At 40.7% G+C, this 11,723-nt stretch overlaps 1 protein-coding gene across 1 annotated transcript; it reads left to right on the forward strand.

Annotated features, from left to right (window-relative positions):
* Window positions 1–2,367: 2,367 nt before the first annotated feature.
* LOC112452093 (protogenin-like) lies at window positions 2,368–10,928 on the forward strand. The gene is made up of 19 exons (XM_025012147.1): window positions 2,368–3,203; window positions 4,058–4,320; window positions 4,412–4,568; window positions 4,669–4,891; window positions 4,980–5,203; window positions 5,281–5,420; window positions 5,506–5,665; window positions 5,768–6,052; window positions 6,154–6,321; window positions 6,412–6,606; window positions 6,691–6,878; window positions 6,959–7,106; window positions 7,192–7,290; window positions 7,372–7,525; window positions 7,621–7,754; window positions 7,834–8,226; window positions 8,312–8,586; window positions 8,658–8,765; window positions 8,853–10,928. The coding sequence occupies exons 1-19, from the start codon at window positions 3,137–3,139 to the stop codon at window positions 9,060–9,062; spliced, it is 3,591 nt and encodes a 1,196-aa protein (XP_024867915.1). The 5' UTR covers window positions 2,368–3,136; the 3' UTR covers window positions 9,063–10,928.
* The last annotated feature ends 795 nt before the right edge of the window (window positions 10,929–11,723 follow it).

Consider the following 11,723-nt stretch of genomic DNA (forward strand, 5'->3'; position numbering starts at 1 on the left):
TAGATCAATTTTTTGCATTAACTTTGCGTCAATTTCTTGCGTCGCGCATATTCAATAATAAAAATTGGCAAAAAATATCTCTTGATAAATAAAGATTATTGGGGTTCCCTAATGAAGAAGATTTATCGTAATATTTCTCCAAACGGTATAGATCTCCTAATATAGAAAATTTATCATCGTTTCCGTACAAACGGTGAACATTTCCAACTTTGTAGCCGGCGATTATAAGTTTCACGCGTTGAGCATGTAATTTTCTTGAAGGATGATCGATGCGAGAGTCATTATAGTACAATTTCACAGTCCATGAAAGCGCTGTGAAGAGACTCGAGGGAATAATAACGACCTAACGCTTGATCACCTCGCTCGATAGATATATTCGATCAATTTGCCGGCCGTGGAGAGGCGCGAATTGGCTTTACGATCGTGCTACATCGACAATGAGCTTGACAAGTTGCGTTAATCAATTTCGCCAGGAGCGAAACGTCATCAGAGAACGTCCTACTAGCATGATAATCTCTGATCCGAACGGGGGGGGGGGGGGGGGGGGGCGCGTATATAGGGGACGGGCGACTTTCCCTTATACGCGCGCGCGAGACGACAATGTCGACAATGACGGCGATGACTGCAATGCAGTACATGACTGCGGGGACTCGGCGACGACGGAAATCAACGGTTTCTATTTCGTGCAAGCTCCGCTCGCGAATACGCCGGAGGCACAGGCGGATTGAGCCGGACATGTCATTACGGCTGACTGCGAAATAACGGTCAACTGGCGTTTTCTCCAAACGAGAACGAGGGGAACAATGGTTGTTTACACTCCTCACGATACACTTCTCGACATGATTATCTTAATTTGCATCGAGAAGCCGCGACCGCCGTTCCACGTCGGTTTAGCTAGGACCTGATAAAAAAAGAAAGAGAGAGAGATAGATATAACAATGAGCGAGGGTTCACCAGGCTGCTACTTTCGACCGGCTCGCGAGAAGCGGGACGGGAATTAATGGGGGAAGAATGGACGAATTGGAACGAATCTCGGAGAGACGAATAAGACTTCGATTCTTCTTCTCGAGTCATCGTCTGGTCTTTTGTGGGGCTTTTTTTTTCGCGCGGGTTCCGCTTCTCGACGGAATCCCTCGTCATCGCGATTGATGGCCGGGACCAACCCCTCCGGTACCGGGGGGAAACTTTCCCCGCGAGAGAAAGCCGGTGCCCAGGGTCATGGGCGATGGCGCGCTCGGAAAATTGTCGAGTAAACATAGTAAAAACCGGTTCCAGTGCCGATTCCTCGATCGATCGGTCGTCTCGTCGCCGTCGTTCTCATCGACATTGTAGACGACACGCACTCTGCTTTATGCCGTGATTCCCTGCAGATACAAAACAGCCGCGAGCGGTGTGCATGTGTATATATGTAGCTGAGTACATGGCGATCGCGCGATTTCTCTCGCATGCGATTACTATCGTAGAGAAATATATATATAAGTACGGCTGGATAACGGACGAGAAAAATGACGGAAAAACCGGAATACAAACGACTCGCAAAAAGCGAGAGGATCGTTTTTATTCCTACTCGGGGCGTTTATGGAAAATGATTTTATCCGCAGGCCGGAAACATTTTTATCTGACTCGAGTGCAAGACAAATTTCTTGTACTTGCTGATTCGATTATCTTATTGGAAATGGCTGAAAAGACACGAGAGTAGGTTGAATAGGTTGCAAGACGTTTTATATTTTATTCCAACATTTTTTGACGTATAAAATAGGAAGTATTTTGTGAAACACTTATCTTTCACTGATGAGATAAATTAATGTAAGGAGAACACGTTTGATTGTTTTTATAAAGAAAAATAGCAAATTTTGCATACTATTTTTCAAAAGAGCGCGTTTTTATTTTATTTGCATTCCGAAGAACGTTAGTGAGATTTTTACTTCTTTTCGTGACTAATATGTTTTCATTGTTGAGCTTCTCTCTTAAATCGCGACATTTCTTGTACAACAATTAATTACGATCGAATTTAACAAGCTATATCCATTCTACCAATGCAGATTAACTTTTTTGTAGAAGCTAGACTGGAAAAAAATAAAAAGTAAGTTAAACCGAAAGATTAAAGTTAATCTAAATTGATAGATTGACATTAATTGATTAAATATTTATTGACGAATTGAACAAAGGTATACAAGATAGATCTCGTCGATAAAATAGATGACTTCGCGATTAAATATTCGTGACCGTCAAATGGTTTAGATGGCATTCGTCGGTCACCCGGTCTTTCCCACGTGCGCTGCGCGAGCCGCGGCGCTTGCCGCTTCGAGCTTCCTTCGCGCGCTGCTAGGCGGTGGTAAACGCCGAGGACGCCCGAGAGAAGATGGCAAGCAATGGCAAGCGCAGGAACGAGGGTGTCGGTGTCGCGTGCTGAATAAACGACGGGACGCGCTACGACTGGCTACGACGAATTCTTACGCCGGCGAAGGCGGTGGTGCGGGCACGGTCTCCCGGCGCATCCCGGCGACGGTGCTCGACGGTGCTCGGAGTCGCGCGATCCCGCGATCCGAGCCGGGTGTGCGGTGGTTTCTCGTTTTTCGCCGCGTCGGTTCGCTCGCGTATCCTCTCTCTCTCTCGGATCGGTTAACACGCGCCGCGCGCCGGTTGACGATGTGAGATGTGAACGCGCAATACACACACGCGAATAAGCGGCATAGCAGCGTGGTGCGGTGAGGTGGGGCGGGGGCGGAGGGAGGAAAGGGCGCTCCGGCAGCTCGGCGAACGGAACAGCCGGCGGCAGCGAGATATCTTTCTCTCTCTCTCTCTCTCTCCCTCCTCGGCTCCGACGAGGCCGACGATGTCAAACATGCGGCGACGAAATTTGCGCGCCAGCAACGCGACAGCGGCGCCGGCGCCGGTGCCGACGGCGACGACGACGACGACGAGGAAGTCGAAGAAGACGACGACGAAGAATCGACGACGGCGCACCACGGCCGTGCTCCTCTACCAGTGAAACAACACACGTAACACACACACATACACATACACACGTGCACGTATACACACACACATACACACCCTACCGTGCGCGCGTACACGCAACAAACACACGCACGCACGCACGCACCGGTACGCGGTTGCCGATGAGCGTGGATATATGGCGGCGCGAGTACTCTTGCTGAGCGTCTTGATCACGGAAGTGCTGAAGCCAGCTTGCGCCGCAGGTGCGTGCTCCGTTTCTTCCGTGTTTACGGTCTTTCTTTTTTTTCCGGGAAAATGACGTTCCTCGCGCGAGACACCCCAAACGGCCCCGGCATCCCCCGAGCCGTCCCTCGAGTTCCGGGCGACGATGTTACTGGTTTATTTAAGACGCACATGGGCCCAGAGCATCGTCGACGTTCTCGAGACGGTTCCTCGTATACCTTCGAGGTGCATGAATTGCCATTAATTATCCCCCCCTGGGATGGAGAAAGAGCGAGACGCGCAGTTAGCGTTATCGCAGAGAAACCTGATACTGTTTTCGCGCGATACGCGTTTTGCATGGCAAACGTCGCGGAGACTCGTGTTTTTTTCGACCACACGCCTCAAGTATCTTTCTCGCATTTCTAATTCAAGTACATTCTTACCTCGTTGAGCAGTTTTAATGATATTTGTAACTCTCGTTTCTAAAATATTATAAAACTAAGAACAATTTCCAACAAATGAATGATTAAATAATCAATTAAATAATATGTAATGGTATCAAGGTCGGATGTAAATTAAATGGCAATATCTACTATTTTGGCACAAAATTCAATGTACGTTTATATTATGATGATAAGTCAGCTAAGGTGCTATGTAAATGTACGTTTGATTGCTCAAAGAGTTGATAAAGATTTTGTCATGGAATCGATATTGTCAGTGATGTAATCTCTGATCGGTCATCACTGCAAAGTTTAAAAGATTCTAGATATTAACTCTCACAGAAAAGATTACGTATTTGTATATCGACGTTGTCGGATAAGATTAGACATTCCCAAAATGTGATATTTATATCCTATGAAGGTGTCGTAATATGCAAACTGCCTGGTTTCGGCAGGTGTTAAAGGTATCGGAGGAAATATCAGTGGTAGGAACGTGTCCAAACCAGACGGTTCTGACGCTGGATTGACTAAAGGCTCTGGATTAACGCTGGAAATTCAACCTAGTGGCCATGTGATACTAGGAAAAAAGGGGATCACGCTCAGTTGTATAGCTGGTCCGAATGAGACTGTGACTTGGTTGCACAATGGAGAACCAGCACCTCCGTGTGGTCTTACTCGCTGTGTTCTTCTTTCCAATGGCTCTCTTCACTTTTACAAGGTACGTGCTTGTGTAACGCTTTTTTTCGGATTTGTCGTTCTAAGATTATAATGTATATTTAGAAATTATATTGACACATTTGACGTGTTAGGTGCAGAAACAAAATTTACAAATGCAAAAGTTCAAAGAAAAGGAAAGGAATAATATTGTTAATGCTAGAAACCATAATAAAGATGAATATCGTTGTAGAACACGTACTAGTTTAGGATGGTCGATACAGTCAGCACCCACCATTATTCAAATAGCAGGTAAATGCTTCGCAAATATACGAGGGCAACGGCCCCTTCTTTCGGACGCGAGTTTAGAAATTAGATTTATCATTGTTCTAACGAGTGTCACGTGTTACAGAACTTGCCCATGTATTTAAAGAAACTCCAGAAAATATTACTGTTCAAGAAGGCGAAGTCGCAAGGTTATCTTGCTTGATTGACAGTGTTCCTTTCCCACCCAATATTACGTGGCAGCATAATGAAACATTGTTATCTTATCATAATGAATCAAAGTATTCTGTGGTACCACCAGGTGTTCTGTATATAAGTGCAACGAAACTGTCAGATGCTGGCTCATATAGGTACAGTATAATCTTTTATTTTTTAATCTATTAATTTAATATCGTTAAATTTTCTATTGCAAACTAAATGGAAATTACTGTATTCCAGATGCATAGTCACTAACGAATTTCTAAGAAAGACCAAAAGGAGCAAAGAAGCAAAATTAACGGTTATCGCGAGAATAGAGAGTAACAAAACGCATACGCCATCGTCCTTGTTTCCACAGGTCTCGTACAATCATTGGCTGCTTAATGGGTCGAATCTTAATTTGGCATGTGCTGCATCCGGTTATCCGTCACTTGTAACATGGTCCTTTATTCCTCGTTATATAGGTAAAAAATTGAAAGGCAGGATATGCATATTTAGTTAGTCAAGAAAATTAAATATGTTTGATCATATTTGTTTGTAGATAATATTACAAAACCTCGCATCCTTCTTAATTCCACCACCGGCATTAGTATACTGTCATTAACAAACGTGAACGTTTCCAATGCCGGTGTCTACCTGTGTTCTTCAAAGAATTCTATCACCAATGACTTAGAAGTACAGGTGAGTGGTTGCTCTCAACAAATTGTAATTGATAATTTAGCAGTAAATTAACGTTTATATATAAATTGCGCATATATTATTGCAGAATGTAACTGTAGATATATTAATACCACCGTCATTTATAAAAACGCCGACAAACCAAATCTGTCCAAATGGAAGAACAGCGAGATTCGAGTGTCAGGCGCAAGGGTTACCCGTACCTCAAATTTATTGGCTGAAAGATTCATCGAATATTACTGTCAATGGTAATGATATTAGAGACAAATTTATGATCTGTCGAGAAAGGACGTGTTCGACAATTTTCGTTTGCTCTTACAATTAATTGTGCATTCTGTATGTTGATATAGGTCGCAGAACAACTTACGTTAAGGAATACAATAAAATAGAATTAGCAATATCAGCAACAGTGCCGTCTGACTCTGGCATATACCAATGTGTGGCGGTGAATGCAGCGGGTGAAATTTGGGCCGCTGGCCGGCTCCAAGTAAATACATCGCGCAACAGTCCCGCTACACCCACTTCTCTGAAGTGTCACGCTATTTCACCAGTTAAAATCTTAATTTCGTGGGAACCGCCAAAGTCTGTACCATATACCAGTATTACAGCTTATACCGTCCATTATAGTCCCGTAGGTGAGTTGGATGATGTCTTGGGATAAGTATAAGAACAAATCTAAGAGGTTTTTATTTCAATTATCCATATTTATACATTTGTTATATATCCTTAATGACAGAAGGTGGAAAGGAGGAAGTTTCACCGCCAGAACCAGGGAATTCTACGTCTGTAGAAGTAACAAAACTTCTCGAACCATTTACAAATTACTCGTTCTATGTACGAGTGTGGAATAATTTTGGTGCTAGTGATCAATCAGCTACCATTGTGTGTTCCACTGCTCCAAGTGGTACGTATTTCCATCTGTTTTTATTAATTTTGTTCCCGTAACACACACAAAAAAAAAACAACTAACTCGAAATAACGATCTTATTTCTAGTTCCTAAAGGCACACCAAAAATGAATGTGGATATAATCAGTAGTACAAAACTAAATGTATCGTGGGAGCCTTTGAGTAAAAAAGAGTCTCGCGGCGATGTGGTGGAATATAAACTATTATGGAAACTCCACCAGAGCTCATCCTCCAGATGGGTACATCATCTACCTGCCTCCGATGAATATTACATACTTTCCGGTATAATTTTTAATCCATTGTTCTTTTTCTTTGAGCTGTACATGGGCAATAATCAATAATACAATCGTGTATTTACGGATACAGGCCTGGAACCTGGAGCGCGATATGATCTTCGAGTATTGGCAAGAACAAAGCAGGGCGAGCCAAATATTAGTGAAGCACAATTGGATTGGGTTACTGTAACCATGCCATCTTCCAATCAATCCAATCAGTTTACTATAAGGAATGTTGTGGATATTCAAGTATTAATTGTAAACGCCTCAATAATCAGGGTTGGTATATCATCCATCGATCGAATTGCAAAATTGTTATGGTTTTCCGAATTGCTCCCTAAACTTTGTTCCGTTATTAGATGAAATGGAAGATCAACTTCAAGCAAAGTGATCAAATTGAATCAATGTTCGATTCTTGGCAAATTTATTGTGAAAATCAAAATGGCGAGAAGTTAAAGAATATTCATTTACCACAGAATATTACTGAATACCTGTTTACTGATCTTGGTAGGTATTCCGTGTTAAAAATGATACTTTTCAACAATGTTATAGAATGTTGTATGAATTACAAATGGAATCAATTTTTATCTAGATATGAACGTTTCTTATACTATGCGTCTGTGCATGGTAAGCTCGGGTGAAGCCACAGGCTGTTTGACGAAACACGTAGAGACCGTACAATCCGATCCTAGTAAGTTCATCAGATTTTCATAGACTATATCCGCACTGAATAGAAGAACAGACAATTATATGTGATAATCTTGCAATTTAGACACTGTGCCAATGGCATTGGAGGCTATTCCCGTCTCGCCTACGTCCATTAACGTGTCATGGACATTGTCTGATGTGGACGACGTAACATCGTTCGAGTTTTGTTATCATGCGGTGCATGTGCAAAATTCGAGCAATTCTAAATGTTTTATCGTGTAAGTACGGCTCGATCTTTTTGAAATAAATGTAATTGAATGCATAAAATATCCACTGACGAAAGTTTTAAATCTTTGTAAAATATATATTATAGAAATGACACAAAAACAAGCGTTGACGAGCTGAAGCCTTTTACTTTATATGAGTTTAAAGTAAAAGCCATTAGACACGATACGAATCGGACCAGCTTCTATAGCAAATCTATAGAATGCTACACAAACGAAGATGGTGAGATAGTTACTATTTAATAGAACACTCCGCACATCGGTTTCTTATAAAACATACTATAATAAACGAATTGTTACAGTTCCCGGTAAAGTCGAAGGGTTACAATGGTTCCTGGAGAACACCACGAAAGTACGAATTGCATGGGAGGAGCCGAGCAACGTAAACGGCATTATACAAAATTATATTGTCGCATATACCGTAAACGTGACATGGAACTTGACAACATGGAACTTGACGACATGGAACAACGTGACCGTACTCGGTAACAAAAGGACAACGAACCTACCAGGTTTAGCGCCGGGGAAACAATATTTCGTTGTGGTGCTGGCAGCGACGAAAGCTGGCTATGGGAAACCGTCAGACCCTATTATGGTTGTTACCGGTGGTACTAGTCGTAACGGTAGTAACGGAACGTCGAAAGTACCTGCCCCGTCGGGCAATGAGACGAACTCCAAGCCCGATCAGAGTCTTGGTGAGGGAAACGGCAGATTTAGATAATTAACTGTGCTTACCATTAACTTACCATTTTATTAACCGTTATCGTTATCAAAAAATAGGTGTGATCCTCGGAGTGAGCATAAGCATCGGATTTATCATGATATGCCTCTGCAGCATATATTGTCGGAAAAAGTTTGAGAATTCTCGATTGAGAAACGACGCTCAGCTTACGAATAGATGTGTGCTATCGCGAAACGGAAATGGATGTTGCGCGGAGCAGTCCTCCACTTCCACGGGTCAACAAGCGAATGCCACCGATGCCCCGAATGAAATTGAATTGGCAGTGCTGTGTCCATCGTCACCGATTGAGACAAATCCGCACTCGGACGCGAAGGTAATCAAACGGAGATTTGATTAGATTGAACTTATATGAACAAGAGATAATATATGACGTGTGTTTTAAAGGGCGCACAGTCTAACGGGGTTTTCGAAATTTGCGCGAAAGAACCCTTATTGTCGCCGTGGGAGATAAATGGAGGCTCGAAGGATGTTCATATTATGGAGAATCCTCAGGTATAGTTGGACGCTTTGATATTTTGTCATAGAAGATAATGAAGATGCGCTATAAATAAATAATTTATCCATTTCTCATGATTGCAGTACAAAAGAAGGGGCAGTTCTACCTCGAATAATCAACAGGAGGAGGAAGAGGAGCAAGATCTAGAAGGCACGCAGCTCACAATGGTCAATTGTACTTTAGGCAGTAGCGCTAGCAGTTTAAATAACAATTCAGGATGTCCAGACGGTGAGACTTTATCATCGCCGAAATCCACCTGTGCATCTGTTCCGGCGCTCGGACCAAATGGGTGAAAGTGCGTTAGGCAATACATTATTAAAGTGTTCAATGCTTCTCAGCGTTATCAAGGTACAACAGGTAGGAGTACATGAATTCTCCTATTTCCTCCTTCTTTACGATCGATACGACTGTCATCGATCGCAGTCACGTTCCGAATCAACGCGCGGAAAAAAGAAAATAATGATGTCCAGTCCCGAGAAAGCAAAAGCAATGCAAAATTGCAGCAGCCTCGCAAAGCAAGAGTATTAATTATCTGACACATAATCGATGTAAATAATACTGTTTCGGAAAAAAATCACGACGTTAGTCGTCACCTTGTAAATACGAGCAAGATACATTTATCGCGCGGAAAATAAAGCTCGTCTGCATAAGCATCTCAGCGAAAGCAACGCAATTCTAAAATTTATTGCATTACAGTGCACCGATCACGTAGACGGACATTTGAAGTGTTTGCCGGACTCGTGTATGTATACCGAATGATTCCAAATCGTTTGAGGACGAAAGTTAAGTATTTTTTAAGAGAATTAATATATAGGTACAGTTAAAGATTTTTGATATTAAAGTTTTATAAAAGGATATTCGCTATTTGAATACTGCTAGCGAAATTATTCCGTTATTTAGTTTCTGATTGAGACTATTTAGAAGCGAAATGAAACGTTTTTGAACATAGGCTGTTGCTTCAAGAGTGTTTAATTTATCACTCTTCGATCCTCAAACGTGTCGAATAATTTTGTATACATATATACGTATATAAATTAAGTAAACTGTTGACGTGCCGAAAATTGAGAGATGCGCGAAATGCTCTGAAATGAAAAACAACAAGTTTCTGATGCCTCTGTACATAAGATAGAATAATTGTTGATTGTGAATATGTCCATAAAATATCACACTTCGAATGCAGCAAAAAAGACATGCGGACGTGCATTCCTTCGCGTTTGGGGACACAAAATTGCTGAATATCCAGGCACAGTATGGCCTAAAAAAGTTGATAAAGTTCTGATTCATTCTGATAACAGTTTTCGGGCTGACGCGATTGCTTTAAAATGGAGCAGAGACACTGATCATTCCAAAATAAGTTTTCCACTGATATTTAATTGTAAACAAAGGAAGAACGTTTAGTATTAAGAAAACAGGGAAAGGCTCTAACCAGATGCTACGCGTTTTTAGAGATGTTAAGAAAATTTTTTATCCCGTGGTTTTTTTTCTATTTTTTTCCCTCTCTTTTCTATTTTTCTCTTTATATTTTAACATACCATATGTGTGTCATTAAGGTATCACTTTTACGAAAAAAAAAATTGATTTCTCCAAGGAATCAAAGTAAAATTTTTTTTTTTTGCATTTGGAGCTAGTGTGCATGACAAATGAAGGATTTGTTGAGTAGCTCTTAAAATATTTGATGTAAGTTTTGTATTAGTTTAAAGTGGACTATCGATATATCATACTTTAAATTTAAAAGAGAGATCCTATGAATGGGAAGGAATATTCAGAAAGATAATCTAGTGCTCAGAATATTGCGATTCAAATGAATGGCGTGCAACAGGCCACCTTGTTTTCTCACAATTATTTACTTCTATAAGAGACCTCAAAGACTGCTGTATTAATAGACGATATTTTTTATAATTAACAGATAACCTCGTCGGAGAATGTTTCCGTGAAAAGACTTTGCGTAATGCGTTACGTAAGAAGAATTTTACATATTCCTCGGATTTCTTTCCGTTCATAAGATTGATATCGTTTTTAAGGCGATTAGGTAATCGATATGCGATTAATGTCAACGTTTTGTATGTACGATATTTAGCGTGTTAACTGGTAAAGCAGTTCTGTGTATTACACAAAAAAAGAAAGAAGCAGCATTCGTGACGAATCTTACAAGACACATATTCCAGACTGGTGCATGTTACCATGACAGAAAACAACCCAACGCAGTACCTGATAGAATAAGCTATATCGTTTAGAGTGAGACGTAGAAATGTCAATGTTATTACTGTACCTCCACTAATTGTTATTTATTGCATTTTACATTCAGTATATACTTTAGATGAACACATTACACTGGATCATGCAATAACATAGTCACCATGAGCACAGTATATGAAAACAATTAACGCTAGAATTAATTCGATCTGCACATATTAAAAAAAGACTATCATATCTTCATTCCATAGAATATTACCGCATTTCCATAACCAGAGGTCTGTTAGAAATCTAATATATTGAAACTGTTCCAAAAGTAGCTTCGTTTTATTTCGAGAGATATTTCGGGAACATACCCACTGTTTATATTGCCAATACTTTAGGTCCAATACAGGGAACATTTTAGTTGATTAACTGTGCACCATGATTTACTTATTCCGTTTACTGGACTTCGCAAATCGCATTACAATAGCTCTATATAGTTTACACAGGTCAGATACAGTTCTACGAAATAGAAAGAATCGTTTTATTTACACACATGAATACATGGAACTTGTTATATGTATATTATAAATATAATTATGAGAATCTCATATATATAGAATCGCATATACAAATATTGAATTTATATATTCTTAAACAGTTCTTTCTTTCTTTTTCTTTTTTTTTTGTGCAGCAACAACTCTTACCTGTTGCGAATGCGTTTGCATGCATTCAACGCATCTGGCTTACGATTTTATTTAATCTGTTTTTGCATTTGT

Source organism: Temnothorax curvispinosus, unplaced genomic scaffold, assembly GCF_003070985.1.
Source record: "Temnothorax curvispinosus isolate PA1 unplaced genomic scaffold, ASM307098v1 QBEX01002937.1, whole genome shotgun sequence".
Lineage (NCBI taxonomy): Eukaryota > Metazoa > Arthropoda > Insecta > Hymenoptera > Formicidae > Temnothorax > Temnothorax curvispinosus.

Bases quoted from the DNA above. Each gene is read 5' to 3' on its own strand.
- LOC112452093 (XM_025012147.1), top strand. From the start codon at position 3,137: ATGGCGGCGCGAGTACTCTTGCTGAGCGTCTTGATCACGGAAGTGCTG. The intron at 4,321-4,411 runs GTACGTGCTTGT...TTGACGTGTTAG, and splicing joins GCTCTCTTCACTTTTACAAG to GTGCAGAAACAAAATTTACA. The intron at 6,607-6,690 runs GTATAATTTTTA...TTACGGATACAG, and splicing joins TGAATATTACATACTTTCCG to GCCTGGAACCTGGAGCGCGA.